Below are 20,459 nucleotides of genomic sequence, written 5' to 3'. Positions count from 1 at the left end.
ATCTTTCAAAGCTTGACGATTTGTACAAGTTCTCGTATTTATTATGTGACGTATCATTTTTGAAGTTCTAGAATTATGTTGGTCTGGCATTCCAGAATTCCCGCGTTCCAATATTTCCAAGTTTCCAAATGTATGCATGGTCTAATTTGTGAGAATTCTGGAGTTTCTGAAAGTTTTAGAATATTGGATAATTCTACAATTTGTCAAGATACTGGTATTATATGTTGTAGAATTTTTTAATTGTGTCTTTTGGAAATTTTTGAAAGTTTGAAAACTTTCGTTTGAAGGAATTGTAAAAGTTCAGAAATTTTTGTATTCCAAATTTTGCAAGTTCCTGAATTTGTGATTTCTCTATTTCGTGAGAATTCCAGAATTTGGAAAAGTTGTGGAATGTTTGAATACTCTACAATTTGGGAACGTTGTGGAGTTTGTAAAAGTTCTTGACATTGTGTGTTAAGAAATTTTAAAGGTTCCAGAATTTGTGCAGTCCAGAATTTGCGAGTTCCCAACTTTGTGTGTTGTCCAATGTTTTGTGAGGATTCTAGAATTTGTGAATGTTCTAGAGGTATATGTGTTCTGCAATTTGTGGTCATTACAGAATTTGTGCTTTCCAAAGTTTGCATATGCCTGACTTTGTATATTCTCCAATTTGTGAAAATTCTACAGTTTTTGAAAGTTCTCGCACATTGGAACAAATTGCAATTTGTGAAAGTTGTCACATTATATGCTGTAGAACTTTTTGAAGCTGTGAAATTATGTGTTTTGAAAACTTGTAAAAGTTCTCAAATTATTTAATTCCCAAATGTGTGTATTCTCTATTTTCTGAGAATTCTAGAATTTGCGAAAATTCTAGAATGCTTGAAAGCTCTACAATTTGTCAGAGTTCTGGAATTTGTGAACGTTTGCGAAATAGTGTTTCAAGAAATTTAAAAGGTGAGTTTGAATTTGAACCCGTGCATTCCTAAATTTGTGAGAATTTGTATATTCTCCAATTCGTACGACTTCTTAAATTTGTTAAGATCCGAGAATGTACGTGCTAAAAAGTTTGTGAAAGTTGCAGAATTTGTGTATTCCAGAACTTGTGAATTCCAAAGTCTCTGGAAGTTCTCTAAATATGTGTTTTAGAATTTGTGGAAGTTGTAGAAATTGTGTTACAATATTTGTAAAGGCTCCACAATTTGTGTGTTTCAAAATTAGCGAGTTCACAAATTTCTCAAATAAGTAAGGGTTCTGCAATTTGTAGATATTTTAGAATATACATTTATTCTAAAATTTGTTAGTTTCAACATTTCTGTATTGTCCAATTTGTGAGACTTCAAAAATGTGTAGAAGTTCTACTTTTTTTTTTCATTTCGAGAGCTTTGAAGAATTTATAGATTATATACGTTTTAAATTTGTTCTAATAATGTTTGTGTTCTAGAATGTTTGAGTTCTACAATAGAGAAGAATTCTTAAAAGATTAAAGATCGAGAATTCAAGAGGCCTCTGAAGTTTGTGAAAGCTTTAGAAATGGCATATTATTTAAATATGGAAAATGATGGCTTGATTTAATCCAAATTTTAAAAAAATATATAGTCCAAAGAAGGGAAAATATTTTTTCTTCCAGACCACTACACAATAAGAAGATATTTATGAATACATGCTTTTAACAGCTCCTGTTTTTATATTCATTTTGACTCTTTCTGTTTTACCAGAAGTTGTCAAGTCTGACAAAGCGGGTAAGCAGAAGCATAATTACCTCATATATACTGTATGTAATTTGAGTGCGTGTTTAAAATGTGTTTGTGGCTTATGTTGCGTGCGTTTTCCCTCCTGGCTCCCCCATTTAATGCCTACCGTTTAATCAATGGGCTAATGTATTGCATACAGGAGATTGAGGGTGGCAACACACGCGCACGCACGCGCGTGCTATGTTTATGAGTCACACTGCTTGCAGATGACAGCATTGTTACTTCATCACTTCAGCCATATGTCGCTCCAAACACAGACTCCAATCAGGCTTTACCCTGCGTTCACTTTCAGAGCCCGTGAATGTCACAATGTCTCAATTGAAAACACCACATTTTGGTAGAGCTATTTACTCCAGCCTTAGTGTGCATGGAGTAGCAGCATTTTTGGAAAAGTTGTGTTTCTCCCCTGATTAGGAACGTTTTCTTTTTTCTTTTTTTTACCCGCATTTTCTTTTTTGGATTTATTTTTTCAAATCAGCATATGTGTATGTTACATGCAGTATTCTTATATTACACATACATTTTCAATACACTTTAGAAGGACATTAAAAACAACAAAAAACTAAATGAGGAACATTTTGAAAATGTTGGTTTCTCATTGACACCACCAAACAAACCACCAAAACGAAAGCTTTCACTTAAACGTCCCATAAACGGGACCTGAGTGTAACTCGGCTTATCTTTCACTCTGCGTGACGGTGGGCGGAGTCACAGGATCTGATCCGTATTCAGACGCCTGGTTTCTCCTGTATCTTCAGTTACCTAACAAGCACTTTGGAGTTATGCAGTACATATCGCGTATTGCACGGCGCTCGCGTTGGTGTGGAAGGTGCGCCGTGCTTCCTGGTCATTCCCTTTGGCTCCTGATGTGTGTAGGATCCGAGCGCAGCCGGCCTGTCAGCACCTCTCCCACCAGGCGTTAAACAGGCTGTGTGGAGGTGCCAACACCTCTCTGCCACACCACACTAGCCCTACTATACTGTACACCAAAGAACGTGGCACACTGTTACTACTGCGAGATGCTGGACTCCACTGTGAAACGCGGCACGTGGCATTAAACTATTACAGCCAGACACACACTTGAACTTGCAAGTTTACTGTGATAATAATGAATTCAAATGTTGTTACTATGCTGCCAAAGGTGTGGAGAGAGACTGGACGCGGTTGGACTATGGTCAAAGTTTTTGATTAAATATTGCAACACTTTGAGAAAAATGTACTTATTTGAACTGTTGCAGAAAGATTGTTTAGGGCAGTGCTTCCCAAGCCAGGGTTTGGGGCCCTTTTGGGTGACGGCAAGTTTAAAAGCTTAGAGTGTGAGTCATCATTAACTGACACTCGTGCTCGGAGCCACTGAAAACAGAACTTTTTGAAAACGGCTTTCAAGGTGGAACTTTTTGAAAACACTCACTGTCTCTATGTAAATGATGGAAAACTGAACTTTTCTGAGACGCTGCTACTGTGCATGCACGCCGTAGTTGGGAAATAAGTTATAACAATCCAGCCTTTCGTCTGCCCAAAAAAATGTCCTTGTGCTCGTCATTGTTAATGTTTATAGCACATGTGTATGTGGTTTCACTCCAAAAACAGCCAAAAGCTTCAATTCATGGCCTGACAAGCTATCGGCATCGTTTTCAGCCTTTCTGCAGCTCCTTATAAATAGAAATGATATTGAAAACATCACCATGTAAATCCAAAACTTTTACCAAAACCAAAGACACAAGCATCTTTTCACTTGAAAAGTGAGCATCCCAACGCAACGCTAAGTCAGTAAAGCAGTAAAAGCAGAACAGAGGCATGTGAGGAAAACAATTCCTGGAATTGTGGCGCAGTTGATCACTCGCCATGGTCCTGACCTCTAAACTCCGGAGGAACCTTTCCGCTGGTTTAATCACCTGGCCCGTGTGTTGCCCCCGCTGTGTCGCAGATTCCGCACTCTCCCAAAAACTGGAAGCAAATTCAGTGTGGGATTCCCAAACATTTCTTAATTTCCTATTAGACAGCTTCCCGAAAACACAGCGAGAGAAGCTAAATGATGCGCTGCAGCCACAACAACACAATCACAGTGAAGAGGAAAATAAACCGTGTGAGGAATGCAGTGCAGCAGCAGTGTTTCCACACCGACTCTCCACGTGTTCACCATACCGAGGAGACGCGGGCCAGTCGGAAGGCGACTGCTATATGTACTCCACGGCTCTGGGACACTCGCCTCCTGTCACACCACAGACTGCTAACAGCTCTGTCCTGTTGCATAACCCTGTTAGTGAAACACTCCAGCATCTGCAGCAGAACAAACACACTGTTGGACACGCTGCAGCAGCTTTCAAAGGCAATTTCAAGATTAACACCAGGGGCGTTTGAAACCACACACACATACACACACACACACACACACACACACACACACACACACACACACACACACACACACACACACACACACACACTGAACTTAATATTGACACAGCAACATTATATGAAACAAAAGACCTGATCTGATTCAAAATCACCAAAGATTTATACACAATGATGCAAATTATAAATAGTAAATAGATTTCACTTATATTGCATTTGTCACACACCAAGGTAACTGCCATGCAGGGCGCTCAATCCGTCCATCTATTGGGAGCAATTTAGGATTTACTAGCTGTGTTTAATATTGTCACTTTTTCATCAGTCTGACTGAACTCTTTCTAATTCGTTTAAATGAATGCTGAATAAAGTAATCGGAATGTTGTGCCGGTGTATATGCACCAAGATGTGACCCGATCCATTTCAGTGGATCAATCCCATAATGCTTTGCGTTGAGACGTTTGCTGTTTGTGACATGGAAACGGAATCCGACATCTGGCTTTATTCGGAAGCTCACCAGTATTCAAAATGGAAGTAACGAGAGTGATTATACTTTTGGGGTTTTTCAATTTTTCTTTTCTTTTAAACTGCAACGTCAAAGACACATTCTCTTGGTTTCAAAACATAATCAGGAGGAGACGATGTTCCATAACGTCATGACATGCTCGCAAAGCACGTGTGCCGTTTACATGGAGAATTATCAGATCAAAAACTGGACTACGTCTCCCTCTACAATCCAATTGTAATTTCAATCAGATGGTCCAAATACAATCAGATCGAGGTGTTTATATGGTGCAAAGTTAATCGGGCCAACACTGGACAGGGGGGGAAATGGAGAATTGAACTTGCAACCTTGAGAGACTCTACCAACCGAGCCACAGCTGCCCAAGAAAAAAAAATCCCTATTTTTACAAATAGAAATCAACCGTATCCAGTCGATGGAAATTTTTATAAATCAGAGATTACAAATTGCAGGTTATCTCACTTTAAACCTGATACTCGCAATAACCAGATGCGATACATGGAGTGGTGGATCTAACGGTAGCAGGACAAGGATGCCAAGAAGAAACGTTGTAAAACACGTTTAAAAATGTGGAGATGTTTGCAAAACAAGAGAGAGCACCATAAAGGTTGATTGTGAAAACAACCTTTGTATATGTACAAATCTCAACTGATGGCTGGATTTAGTGCAGCCGTTGAGCTGGAGGGAACCATTAGCAGGTTTTAATAAAACCCTTGTGATTCAAGTTTGAGTTAGATCATATGTCTTTGTTAAAAGAAAACACATGGTGTTCCGTACATATTAAAGAACAATGGATCTACTAAAGGTTTTGCATGTATACAAACAGAATAACGCACGCACGCACGTGTGGGGGGTGATCTGTTACCAGGGTGCATTCAGGATTGCATTTGGCAGATGTGCAAAATTAATCGCACTTTCCATTCAGGGCATTTATCTTCATGAATATGGTAAATCATGTCTGTGTACCAGACTGAGCAAAGCATTGTGAGAAGTTTCATGCCAGCATTGAGGCAGAAAGTGATGTACAGCATCTAAAAATGTTTTCAAATTGAGTCAGCACTTATCAGAAATGTTATTGTGCTGAGATGTATTTCTCAACTGGCATTGCTTCACTTTTATTTGCAGACTTAATTACAAGTGGGGTTTTTTTTAAGTTGTAAATCATCATAGGCCTTGTCATCTATTGTTACTCGTATCAGTTGATCTTCTTTTAACTTTGTGGTAGATCATCCCCCGAGGTGTGCATGCGCAGTCGCAGCATTTCAGAAGTTGCATTGTGTTTTCCCCTGCTTCCATGGAGTCAGAACAATTTCACAAAGTTGCGTCGTCAGTGGCTCTGACCACCATTGTCGTGTCAACAGACACCCAAAATGCAACAAAGGTTTCCCATTTTTACTTGAAAACGTTGTGCAAACCTAGCACACTGACAAAAATTGACTGAGAAAATACACTTAATTAAATCTGTAAAATCAACAAAAAAATTCAAGTGAGTGTCTTTACACAAATATATTTAGTACTGAAGTCAAAAATATTTGCTCAAATTACAAGACACTGATTTTTAAAAAAAAAAAATTATTCTAGAACATGAATAGTTTAAGTAATGTGAGCCAATCCTATTTACATTCATCCACACAAGAAAAAAAACGATCTTGCTATCTTTTTGTTACTGTTTTTCAATTCGGTATTTCGAAACAACAAATACTACAATACCCATAAACCATCAGCGCTCCCAAGCACCACGGATGAATAAAGATATAGAAAGAGGCAGGGGAATATTGCTGCATTAGTTGAAGATAGACTACGGACAATCTATCAGACGTTCACTCATTTAAACAGATGATCTAAGGATCCTGAGACAGGAAAAACACAAAGTTCACTTTACTTGATTTTTTTTTCATTTTAAAAAAACAAGCAGTTTAAACAAAGATCAATGTTGCTTAATCAACATAAATGAATTAAGCAAAAAGTTGCCTTTTTTTAAGTAGACCTAGTAGAATGCTTTTATCAGTAGATAGACTATTGTAATATTAACATTTATGAATGTAAATGCTTCATTTGAATGAGATTTCCTTATATGATCAAAAATCTTACAGCAGGAATGCTACGAGGCTGGTGTCGAACTACAGGCACTTGATCGTGTAAGTGAAACTCAGTGTTTATGCATTGAGAGATGAATTGAGGTTGCAAGACAGGACTGGGTTTTCACTTTAAAGCATTTGTTTTAAAGAGCCCTACATTGAAACCATTCCAAGAATCAGAATCGTTCAGCTGTGAATGATGTAAGCAGCTTTTAACAGGAGCAAAACAACTGGAAATAAAGACACGATGTTCACATGTCCTTGTAGATCTACTAAAGTTCTGCATGTGAATGTGTTCGTGTGTGTGTGTGTGTGTGTGTGTGTGTGTGTGTGTGTGTGTGTGTGTGTGTGTGTGTGTGTGTGTGTGTGTGTGTGTGTGTGTGTGTGTGTGTGTGTGTGATTGATGGCCCTCCCATGGTGCGGAGCAGAGTGTGTGTCAGTCCCAGGTGGTGTGTGAGCGCTCATAAACAGTCCCTTTGATTGAGAGCTCGTGATGCCTGTTTGACAGGCGGCCTTGTGCTGCCAACAGAGCGCCGCATCGCCATAGTTACGCAGTGTCATGTGGTCACAGACGCCCCGGCAATGCCACGAAGGAGGACAAGGAGAGCGGCCGCAAATAGAAGGTGGAACAACTGCATTAATCAGTTAATGAGGAGATGGCTAATGGGGCGATGCGGGGTAAAAGAGAGTGAAAATATCCTACAAGTGAGACAGATCAAGTGTTTTTCTACTCTGCTACTGCTGATATCGTTCATCATTATCGACCAAATGAAATTTTTCTTTTTGGCATTTTAAAAAAAGATCTGAACAAGAGCAAGAAAAAAAACTCTATTTAAATGAATCAGATCACATATAAAGACATTGTTTCATGTAAAGATTAATCATTTAAAGCAGGGGTGTCAAACATAAGGCCCGTAGGCTAAAACCAGCCTGCAAAAGGGTTTAATCCGGCCAAAACCAACAAGCAAATCGTACAAATGTCAAAGAAAACATTGGTTTTGTGAACACGTTTTCAAAGAGTAGTGGACACAACACCACACTGGGACCCAAGCTGAGATATCAGTGATGCTGCGATGAAAAATAACTACTTCGTTGCTTAAAGCGATGTTGTCAGGGTGAGTTTGTAAAAACATGCATAATGCAACAGTTATCGATGTTTTTTGGCCATTTCACAGTATTTTGCAACAGAAGGTTTCATTGAAATTGGTTTATGTTGAGATCGTAGTCAATTTCAGTAATAATTGTTTGGTTTTAGCTAAAATATTTAGACTTTCATCAAGTATTCCACAGATGGGGGACATGATATTTTCTCAGTTTCATTGAATGCCTGACAAAAAAAGCATCTGTAAAATCATCATAATGTTGAAATTGCACTTGTTTTTCTTAATTTTGTTCAGGTTTGTACAGATACTTAATTCAACGTTTTGATACTAAAACAAAGGGAAACAAAAAGTTTTTGTTTTATTTAATCAAATTGAGTTAGTATATAGGAATATACGTTATTTTAGGAAATCTGTCCTGATGACTTATATTTAACGTTCTTCGTCAAACAGACTCCACTTCATCCTTTTTTTTTTCAGCTTACATTCCTTTAAAAAAAAAAGCATGCCCGAATTATTTCCAATTAAATTTGCACAAGATGAAAATACAAAGTCTGAACTGTGAAAATAAACAATTAACCTTGTGAGAACCAAGACCTAATTAACAGTGATCAGAGGGTGAAGCCTTGCCGTGAGCCTTAACGGGGTTTCATCCCCATCATAACAAAGAAGAAACTCTAAACCATTAACTGTGTGCAGGTTTCCAAAGGTCCACAGGGTTCAGATGGGCCTGGTAACAATGTGATTTTGAGTGTGATAAAAGCTTAAACAAAAAACTGAATGACGGCACAAACACGCATGTACAATACACTCTCAGACACTCACACCTCATTCCCAGAAACATATCTCCTGTCACATGCACCTCGCTGGCTCTCAAGCCCGCCGTGATGGAGATTAATAGCAGCATTTAGAGCCTGCTGAGCTCCACCTGTCAAAGATGGGGCTCCCGGGGCAGCGACGGACTGTGCCTGGGAACGGGCGACTGTCCCGGGGCAAGATCTATCATGGAGGCCGGCGGCAGGCCGGATCTTCGGAGCCAGCTTCCACAGCTGGACCACCGACACGGGGCCATCCGTCCAGGATGACAGGCACGCTGAGCCAGTCCAACCGGAGCAGACTGGATAGCTGCTGGATGGAGGAGCGCGTGGCCCGAGGGGACGGCCAATGGCTACACAGATGTCAGGAGTCTGAGACCGGTGGTGCCCCTGGCACAAATACACATTGTTTCATCGTGCATGTGTGTTGGATTAGGAGCGGGTCAAAGAGGAGGAACATATCCTGCCATGTTCAGGCAGGTGAAGGAGATGTTGATCCACATTATACTAATGGGTAGAATATATAGATTTTTACATCGACCAATTTATTACCTCGACCTGTGTCTTGTGTATAACTCGGGGGTGTCAAACATTTTAGCTCAGTGGCCACATACAACCCTATATATATATATATATATATGAGCTAAAAAAACAGAAAGTAAACAAAACGGTTTTAATTTAAGTAAAAAAATGTAATGGGTTAAATGTTTTAAATCAATGAATTAAATTAACCCATTATTTGTGACAGCACTACGAACTTCACCAGACATTTGGTTTGGACGAGCAGTTCACCCGATGTTGCTCTTTAGTTTAACTCCTCAGTAGATCCAGAAGGATTTCACACCGAGTCATGCTACAAAGCATTTCAGGGCTCACGCACAAGCGATGCTACTTGTTGAACATGATTAAAGCATGACTGATACACTTATTAACAACAAGCTTGATCCCTCGGCCAACAATCAACAGTGCGCATAGGGCAGTGCATAGATAGACATTATGCACCCAAGTCTGTGAGGTCCCTCAGTTATTTCTATTTACACACAGCCAAGAACACTAATTACTAACTGTTTCAAAGAATTAATTCTGAGTGTAAACATAAAACAGCATTTTTAATCCAAGATATTTCCAATATCAGGGATTGTAAACATAGTATGTCAAAACTAACACATCTTTATTTTCAGAATATGTACTTCTGAGTCCACGGACTGTTGAAAGACTTTGTTGTGTTGATGAGAATATACAGTGATTGAGATTCTGAGCAGGTTTGAGTGGCTCTGTTGTTTTGTTCAGAAGCGTCTGCAGCACATTGACGGCTGCGGCTTGACAGCTGCCTTGACCTGTCAGTCACTTCTATTACAGTATCAACAGCAGCACGCCCACAGAGCGCTGCTGGATGCTGGCTGTTTGCAAAGCCTCCATGCAGAGGCAGAACAATGGCTCCCGTTTCCTTAACCAGCCCTCCTCTGTCACACTTCAAAAATACTGCATAATGTGGGTTAGCATTTTCACTAACTGACCTTTGCACTCCTTAAACTTTATCTTATTGCTTTCAGTAAAAAAGGGCCAGATTTGCATTGCGGCATCTAACATAATTTTTTTTTTCTGTCATGTTTACCTGCGCCTTGACCAATATAATGGCCAAAAAGCAAATGTTGAGAAAAGGCTTTTTTTTTTTATTAAGATATATATATTGTAAAATCTGTATGTCTAACAATTAAAAACTAAAATCCAATATTATAGGCTCATATCTAAGTCTTCAAAAAAAGCAGATAATCTTGCAAATATTCAGAAAATTTTATAAAAACCTCTGGAAATATCTTCAGTAAGCCAGACACTGATCTCATTAATACTGCTGAGGGTGACAGTGAGGAACATTATCATTACGGTGGCACTCGTGTGACAAGTCAAATTTTGAAATTTGACTTTGAGCGACTTCGACAGTGAAAATATTGTGTTGGATAGACACAATTGTGAAGCAATCTCCCCCAAAAAATCTAAATTGTCTAAATCATAAGAAAGAAAAACTTTAACAATTTTATCCAAAAGGTTATTATGACACTATTTTACAGGTCCGGTTCACTCAAGATGAAAATGGGTTGTATGTGGCCCATTGACACCCATGTTCCAAATGGTGATTTGATTAATTTAAAGTGAGTATTTCCCATAATATGTCAATATTAGTTCACTGTTTATATTTATGTTGCACAATGATGTTGTGATGAGGAGCCATTAACAGAAGTGGTGGAAGTCTCCGAAGAATATTAGCCGTCATCGCGTTAAACAGCCTCACAGAACAATTGCTAACTGTAACTCTGACTGGGCCTCCTCTTCAATATCAACAGGAGTGCTATACCTACTCATCATGTCAAGGATCATTTTCTTTCTTCTTTACTGTGAAAATAACTGCTTCTGGCCAGTATGTCAAATAAGAGCAGTGCACTCAGGTGGATTACTCTCCAAGATGTTATATATCCCACCTGATTGACAAAACCAGCAGATGGCGGTAATGCGACTTTATGGATGCAAACTGCCATTAAACCCAAAAGAAGAAGAAGAAGAAGAAGAAGAAGACATTATTCCAATGCAAGGCCATTGGAAGTATAAAAAAACAGTGCCGTTTAACATGAATTAGCCTTTAGCTGAAGTCGATGTCCTGATCAAATAGTCACAGCTGTTCGTTGTGGTCAAAAGAGAGGGGCATGAATTCTACATCCCTGATGGTTTTAATAATGATTTTAGAAACGAAATGAAGTAACTATGGAGACGAAGAAATCTCGAGAATAGCCAAGTATTGAATGGATGTGTGTGTGTGTGTGTGTGTGTGTGTGTGTGTGTGTGTGTGTGTGTGTGTGTGTGTGTGTGTGTGTGTGTGTGTGTGTGTGTGTGTGTGTGTGTGTGTGTGTGTGTGTGTGCGTGTTTTACAGTGAGATTATCCACCATTTACCTCTTGTCAAACCAGTCGGACGCTTGATACCAAAGGTCACTTTTTTTTTTCCCTCTTTCCCAGATCAGATTACTTTAGTAATCAGATTACATCTTTCCTGCGCGCACACAGAATCATTTACCGATAAACTTTAGATTAATGGGGAAGTCCGCATTTTCTCTCCCGTTCGGCAGATCATTTTTCTAATCTAATTCCATGTACTAAGTTACTCCCTCTCACTGGATATGTTTCACTGGCTGAGATGAAGAGGCTGTGTCGACGATCGGCACACGGCGAAGCTGGCGGAGCTGTTGGCTATGAGCATAATTAATGCCATCGCCGTAATGCACCCCGGTTCTGAGACAGCCTGCTTCAAACACACAGACGCTCCTCCATTTGTACACAACAGAGGCGTAATCAGATCCACGAGAACGAACTCCGGGCCCGACATGACAGCGTGACGTCTGATCATATACCTGCTTTGCGACGCTAACGTGTTGCTAACAAATTGGAGACAAGCACTCGCCAGCATCTGCGGTTTAATCACAGCATCTCCCAAGCATTCAAATAAAATCCTACAGCGTGATGTTTTATGTTAAAAGCCGGGGCAGGATAGGTTAGATAGAACGTGGGCCTGCGTGTTAAAGATAGCACAGGATGCCTGAGGGGGTGTGACAGCAAACCAGGGCTGCCTGCTCTTTCTCTCGCTCTCTTGTTCTCCCCCCTTCTTTTTTTCTCTCTTTCTCAACACCTCCCAGCTCCTCTCTTCCTCCCTCTCGTTCCTCGTCTCTCTGCGCCATGCAGCTCTAAAGCAACAGTAGTTCTGAAGGCGAAGCATGCAGTGCAGGCTGGATCCCTCTCAGATTCCTCGCTGCTCTTAACCATTTCGAGTCTGCGGTGCCAAGGACACTCAGCAAAGCTTTGAGTGTGAAAAGTAAAGCCACTTAGCACAGGAAACAAGCGCGTAGTATAGAGCCTGTTGGCGTGGCCGCGTTCAAAGTAGACGAATTTTGTGTCTGTTTTTTGACACAATTTCCTTGTGAGTACCTCCACAACCTTGCATTCATTTTCGATGACCTGCCCTCGGTTACATAACGTGGACGCGATGCCCATCACGGGTCGCTTTTTTCTTGCACCTGTGCAAAACGAGCCGTGTGAAACAAGTTGTTCTCTGTTTCTGTGCTATCAGTGATCAGAGCCTTCACGCCGCGGGGCAAAGACGAAAAAAAAAAAAAAAGTGCACAAAAAACCGAGGTGAGTGAGCATGTGACACCCAGCAGTCGTTGCCTTTTCGCACATGCTGCATGCAGCAGGATTTAGAACCGCGGCAGCCGTCTCAGAGCTCATTTGCTGGAATTTAGTCCGGTGCTGTTCAGCAGGACCAGCTGCAGGTGCACCGATACCAACAATAGCATTGAGTATTGTGTCCGATGCATGTGGCGGCGTCACACAGCAACTTCGTGGTGGGCAATGTTGAGGTATCACAAGATTCATATTGATCCTATTTTGGAGAAAATAACCCCAAAAAACATACTTATTGTTTCCTGATAGTCAAATATAGTGGCTGTATGTATTTGATAGTGTTTCACCCCACAACGTCTCATTGACTATCAGATCTGATGTGTCATTATGACCGTCATCTCGGATGGGTCTCCAATTCGCCTCCCATACATTCACTTCTATCGAAGAAGGTGTTCTTCACCCAATTTAACTTATCGTAACTCCTTGAGTTTCCAACTGATTTCCACACGTTTTACAGCAGACTTGGAATTATGAACCGACCTTGCTCATTTTGGTGAGACAAACCTCGCTTGTTTCAGTAAAATGTCTTTCGAAGGGCTGCTTACAGCCACACATTCATGATTCATGAAATGGTCACATTATTGCACATTCTGCCTTTTTGGGGAGCATTGATCACACATCGTACAGAAGATCTACTTTACTGCATAAATGTAATAATTACTGCACACTTGGAACCGCTGAGTTCTATTTATGTTCACGGAAATCAAAACAAATTATGTTACAGCTCATAGTGACTAAAATCATATTTGACTGTTTCTAGCTTCAGCCTCTCAGGTCACCTTCTATAGGATAATGTCTCTTTTTATTACTAATCATGTCAAATTGCACATCTACTGTAATTTGACAGTCGCTTCACCGTCTTGCCAGCTGCCCCGACACGTTAAGGACATAAGCTTTGCAAATACTTGATTAGCGCTCGGTATCAGCAAGTACCCACAACGTAAGTACCAAATTCCCTAGACTATGAATTACACACGTTGAATAATGCCTCATGAAGAGGACATTCAGAAGTCCTACTGATGTATAAGTTGCGTTTACTTTTCTTCGGCTGTAACTGCAGTGTTGATAATCCTGATCCAGCAGCAGCTGCTAAAGAACTTTCTGAATTTCTTCGTTGTGCTTTTGGCCGACATTTCGCCTGCTTTGTTTTCGTCACCATGGTAACAGTTTCTCTGCTTTTCTCTAGTCCCTCACAAGTTTCTCACACACTCCGAACTTTTAGTTTAAATACTGCGGCTTTTTCTTTAGGCGACATTTGTCTTGTCTGTGATATAGTACCTTCTAGTGGTCTCAGATGGTATATACTGGTATATTTTCATGTATATGTTGTCACATGAGCAGCTAAACAACTAAAAAAAAAAGTTGTGATTTGCAGTCCACAAATATGGCACGTCTCTTTGTTTCATAAAACATACTACCTTGTAATGTGAGTCTCATTGAAGTGTGAGGGCGAACATGGGGACACATCAGTCCATTTGATGACTCCTCTTTTTGCCATGTGGGACGGATCATTAGAAAAACACAGATATGTGAATTGAAACACCTGATCAGGCATGTCTGCATCTCTATCTATATATCCTGTACATGTTTGAACAATCATACATTTTGTCCTGTTTTGAAACTTTTATAGTACATTGTAGTTTTGCAGCCACAGGTTTATGGACATTTTGGATCATTCCGAGTCACATTTAGGTTTTTTGTCTTTTGCTTTGTTTCCATTTTCTGATTTGTCTGTTTCGGATTGCTTTGAATATTCCTGTGGGGAACATGATCCATTTATGGAGCCCTCTGACTCCAAATAGCTTAGATCAACCCCACATAAAAGCCGGTATCCTATGTTGGTGTCGCCTTCATGTATGGGGATTTTGGAGGAGGCATCATTTTTATAAAAACAAAAAGTCTGCTTTTCCCCAAAAAATTTAGACCAAGATGTTTCCTTTTCATACATGTAAAGATAAATCCTGAGAGTAATTATACAAATACAAGCAGGCAGAAAGGAAATTATTTCACTATTTATGCACCTTTGCAGGCAAATTAGTATTATAAGTTTAACACAGTTTTAAATCCATGCACAAATGTAATATATGTGAATAAACTCGCTAAATTTATTAGCGATCATTCCACTGAATGCAAGATTATTATCAAAATTAAATTATGAATGTATATAAATGTTTCCATTTGTTCATTAGTGGTAGGCAGTTTATTTTTTTTAACTTTAGTTAGAATAAACATGACGTGTAAGAGTTATTAAAGTGAAAGTGATATCTTTTAAATTGTTATTTTGTCTCTGTTAATACTTCATCTTCACCCTTCCACATGACATGCTGCGATATGCTTGCCGCCGTCACCTGTGTGAACCTGAGAAGACTCTGATCCAGGAATAGTTTAACCTGCTCTGATCCACAAGCAAGAAGCAGAAGTGATAACAGCTAACAGTTTGAGAGAGGGACTGGCAAAAAAAAAAAAAAGTGTGAAACCTTGAAAAGAAAAGCCTGAGTTTACAGAATGAGATCAGAGTTTAAAAATGCTAATTCGCCACCAGGAGCTACATTTTGTTTAGTTGTGCTCTTTCGTCACACTCACAGTGCCCATGCATGACCCTTTTCTGCATTTCTGAGGGAGAATATATCAAGATAAGGGCACTTATAGCAGCCGTCCACATGCTTGCATAGCTTTAGGACTCCTGATGAACCGAGGTGACAAGCTCATTATAGTTTGTCTTATAATAGGTCCTAATGAGGCCTGGTGAGGAGGAATAACAAGGTGTGTGTGACAGGATCAGGCTACATGGCTCCACCGATGTGGCAACGTGAGGTCACAAGCGGGGAGAGTCACGTCACGGCGGCCACACAACCAGCCCCACGCATCGGAAGACACACGCACACACACAGCATGAGTAATAAGGTAAGTGCTTATTATTATGACACGCAACAAACTACGGTGAATATACCAACTCAGCAACCTGTCAGTCTCGCGTCATAATTACTACTTCCATGATGTCCGAGGACGCCGATCAGAAGACGTTTTGTCTTTCCTTCTCTGAAACCAACAGGGTAAAACAAAGAAGAAGAAAAAAAGAAAGAAGGCCTAAAAAAAAAAAAAAACAACCTTCCAGATGAATCTGTCATCAGCACAAGGACGGACCCGAGCACAAATGGTGCATATGAAGCTCCGCGCTGCGTTTGTGTGCATGTGTCAGATCTGCTTTCACACGTAAAGAGGCATTTCACAGTTTTTCCCTTTTGCATGATCACAAATAAAACTCCCACTACAACTCACATATGCTTTGATCTCTCCCTTCCTGTGCTTCTGTGCACATCAGCAATCGTTCTTTGTTTCATTATATGGATCGTAAAACACATTAATGCCACAGTTGAACCAGATTTCAGTCCCTCTCAGCACACATGAAATGCAGTTTTTTGGCTCTTTGAGAATATATCTATCCAGGTGTGAGTCAAAGGGATGAATCTGGTCTTTTTTTTCTTTTTTTCTTTTTTTTTTAAATAAAAGCCCAATTCGTTATTATTATTTTTGATTTATTTATTTGTATTATTACGAAATGGTGGAAAGTCACTCTGCTTTAATTTTGAAAGACATTTTCAGAAGGCATGAGGTTTTTGGGGTTTTTTTAGTCCTCACTTCCTTCACACTCATACAGGTTTCACAGCACAGGACTCAAGGTGAGAATGAAGAGCAGGCAGGATTACCTTGCCTACTCAACACTTCCCACACTGAAGCTGAGGAAGAAATGCCTCTATCAACCTTCGTATTCGCCGTCAACCGCGCGTCTGAAGTCTGGTTCGATTGCTTCGGTGCGAGTGCACACTTCCAAATCCAGGCCAGACCCTCAATCAGACTGGTTACAGTACAATTTCACTCAATGTAGCACGAACGAAAGATCTCTGAAGAGAAGAGGACGCGCGTCGGATCTGCAACCTCGCCTGCTGATTTATGCGACAGATGCCTTTATTTGTTACCTACGAGAAAAACCACTGCATGAAGATGCTTGAAGGCCAACACACACTGTTATTCTTTGGTGGTGCTGTTGTGTAATATGCATTCCGAAACAGGGATGGACAACTTTGATCACAGTGACGGCCTGATAAATGCCTTCATCTACAAGAGTGTCAAATTTTAAGAGATGGTTTAACCACATGCGAAAGTCAGGGTTACCTATTTAACCTATTTAGAAAGGTAAGAGAAATGCAAAGCAGAATGAAACCTGAACCATTTGATGTATTTAAAGAATGACTGCAATTGATTTTGGGTTCAAATATTGCCCTTTCTTGCAGGTCACCAGTTGCCCAGATCGGTCCTAAAACATGTCCAAGTTGTTTTTGGGGTCCAGAATTAAACCACAACGCCAACAAGACTAAAAACACTTTTGGATTTCTTGAACCTTTCAACCAGCTAACTGCACCAACGTCGCCGAACCAGCGCCGGGTGTGAGCGATTCCTACACCTGGCAGGACCACGTGTGACCCACAGAGTCTGGAGTGTACCACAGTCTGCTAAGCGGGGGCTAGCAGCTCTCTGCTGGGGCAATTAAAAGGCCATTCGGCAAGCTGGCTATGAGAGACAGACAGACAGAACTGAATGGGCCCTGATCCTGGAGAAGGACCGTTTGGTGATTGTGTCATCCAAGTGACCTCTTGAGAGGAGATGGATGGATGGATGGATGGATTGATGGATGTGAGGAAATAGATGCAGAAGACATACAGAATCGTGTGGGCACATGAGCGTATGTGTAGGCATGTGAGTGCAAATGCAAGGCTGTGTGAAATGTGTGTGTGTGTGTGTGTGTGTGTGTGTGTGTGTGTGTGTGTGTGTGTGTGTGTGTGTGTGTGTGTGTGTGTGTGTGTGTGTGTGTGTGTGTGTGTGTGTGTGTGTGTGTGTGTGTGTGTGTGTGTGTGTGTGTGTGTGTGTGTGTGGGCACACAGGCATCGATCTGCTTGTGTGCCTGTGCGGGGCTGCTGTTGGTGTACCGGTGCGTGTATATATACGGCTCCCCGGGTGTATCTGCGGCTCACCTTCCAGGCAGCAGGTCCTCCAGAGGCCCGAGTGCGTCATCACCTCCTCGTTCTTCTTGCTGGTCTCGTTCTCGTTGGTGCTCTTGATCTTGCAGACGCCGCGCGAGTACAGCCAGTAGTCTGTCCCCACAGCTATGGTCATGAGGCTGAAGGCGGCGAAGGCCCCCACCGTGGTCAGCAGCATCTGAACTCCGCGGTCAAACACGCCCATGTTGCCGCATTCCACGAAAGGGGGGCCCCCTTTCCTCTTGATGTATAGGAAGTAAATATTTGTGAGTTTGCGTCGCCACGCCAGCTCGGAAAACGGGGGGTGGGCGACGTCGGGCGGACGACGGTAGCGGGGGGCCGCTGGGGGGGCGGGGGAATTAGGGGAGCTCGGGGGAAATCGTATGGTTGGTTTTGGGGGGGGTTACTGCTACCAGGCGAAAAAATCAGATAGAAGTTTGAGGCGCTGTTCTGGAGCGCTTTAGTTTGCCTGTTTGAGCCGAGTTGACCGGGTCAAACAGACTTCGGCGCTGACGACAGAACCCCTCAGCTACCAAACTCTAGTCCTCAAATGGCAGCAAGTTGCCCCGCTCTGGCAACAAAAAATAAGTTGACCTAAAAACACAGGCTTCTCGCAGATCCCACAAGAGACCTGGTCTGGGATCGAGGCCTACTTTGTTGAGTTGGAAGGCCTCTAAACGTCAAACTCTGAAAAAGGCCGAGATAATGAGAAGATGGAGGGTTTTTTTTTCGCTCGCTCGGCTTCTCTGCGCCTGATTGGGGCCCTGGGTTTGGCTTTCGGAGCTGACTAAAGTGGTGGCATGTATTACAATCCTCACAGCTTCGACGGTGATCTAGGGAACGATGTGCATGTAGCGCTTGAGTTTGTTTTTTTTTACCACATAGGGCGTCACATACAGCCTACACTGTCATCCTAATGCACATACACACACACAGACACACACTCGCTCGCTCACAGATTCAAACTTTCACCCACACGCACACACCTGTATGTGGACGAGCACCCGCATGCACACAGTGTGAATTAATTCATACTGAAAAGGGATGAAGGAACATGGGGGGTGAGGGTGGAGTGTGGTTAAGACTAACACAGTTGGCGGCCTGATTTCTCAAAAATAACCCCCCCTTTTCTCTCTTTCCTTCGCTCTCTTCCTCTCTCTCTCAAAGAAACAAAAGCGGAGACCTCCAACAGATGATGACACAAATTCAGCAAAGAGATGCGACTATATCCTGATGGAGTCCAGTGAATTATGGAGGTTCATGTCAGACGTTCCTCTGAACGATCAGACGATCACATGGACTCTGAGGGGAAGAGGGTGATGGAAGACAAGGCAAGAAGAGACAGGCAGGGCCCGGAAATATATAGAAGGAATCACAATAAAAAAAATTAAATAAACCGGGACTGGATGTGCAGGGAGGAAAAAAAAAAAAATGAAAGAGCAGAGAGTCAAACTCGCAGAATCAAGGACAGAATGGTAAATACTGCCAAATGTGAGCCGGCACCATGACTGCCATGAAAACTAGCCATTCCTTTAGAGGTGATGGGGAAAAGATTTCTAAAAAAAATTAATATAAACACAGAAACCAACCAGGGACGATCACCCCCCCTCTCCAAATCAAAATGAAAACACAAAAAATCAAGCCAAGAAGAGGAGGAGGAGGTAGAGGAGGAAAGAGAGGAGGAAAGAAAAAAAAATGTTATGAAAATCAAACGACAGCCTGCTTAGTTTTCCTTTTTCCTAAAATTCTGATCCCCAGTTTCCATATGTGGTCCCTAGACCTTTCTCCGGCAACAGTGGAAATCTGCTATAGGGGGACACGGGCAGCGGTACCGACGGAACACCGCGGACAGAGGGGCGCATCCGGGCGGAGAGGCCGAGCATCACCGGTCATGCAGCCGGTCGCGGGAGTGAGGAGGACGCGGGAGGACGGACGAAGCTTCCCGGAGCGTCTGCGCCTCTTCCTCCTGCATCCACACGATCCGAGGCGGTGCGATCACGGCCGGGCGGAAAACACATAACACGCACAGCCCCTCACTGTCATCACACCAGGAAAAAAAAACATAAAAAAAAAATAAGAATGATATTGAGAGGGGGAAAAAAAAAAAAGATTTTAGTGTCTGCGGAGAGGGGCGGGAGGCGAAACGCGTGCGCAAAAAAATAAAAAGGAGGAAAATGTTCAAGTCGAGCAACACATCAAATCCTTGGCTTCCCCGTTTTTCTTCTTCTTCGCAGAGCTGAGATAGAAGTGGAGAGAGGAGAGGAAGAGGAGGAGGAGGAGGAGGAGGAGGAGGAGGAGGAGGGGGTGGATGATGGTTAGGAGCAGAGGATGAAAAAACCGACACAAGCAGAGAGAGAGAGAGAGGGAGAGAGTTCCGTGCGCAGCAGCCGCAGCACTTTACACAGAAACAAGCGCACTGCAAAAAAAAATAAAAAATGTCGTTTTCAAGTCAGCGCGTGAAAAGACGACACGTCAACGTAAAAATAATATATATTTATGTTGGAAAAACTCAGATCAACCTGATTGAAGTCATTCCTCTCGGATATGAAAGTAACTTCCTGTAAAGCTTCTTCATGAAATATTTCTTGGAAATCTGGATC

The 20,459-nt window shown here is 41.7% G+C and overlaps 1 protein-coding gene across 1 annotated transcript in view; it reads right to left on the bottom strand.

The window, feature by feature from the left end:
• The window catches only part of cacng2b (calcium channel, voltage-dependent, gamma subunit 2b), a 78,886-nt gene extending 58,789 nt beyond the window's left edge, over positions 1-20,097 (bottom strand). The window contains exon 1 of the mRNA XM_080464623.1: positions 17,854-20,097. Within this exon, the coding sequence (XP_080320749.1) occupies positions 17,854-18,064 (211 nt within the window). The 5' untranslated portion in view covers positions 18,065-20,097. The remainder of the gene's footprint in view (positions 1-17,853) is intronic.
• Between the last annotated feature and the right edge of the window lie 362 nt (positions 20,098-20,459).

Source organism: Lipophrys pholis, assembly GCF_963383615.2.
Source record: "Lipophrys pholis genome assembly, chromosome: 5".
In the NCBI taxonomy this organism is placed as follows: domain Eukaryota; kingdom Metazoa; phylum Chordata; class Actinopteri; order Blenniiformes; family Blenniidae; genus Lipophrys; species Lipophrys pholis.
This window is presented reverse-complemented; position numbering and strand designations above follow the sequence as displayed.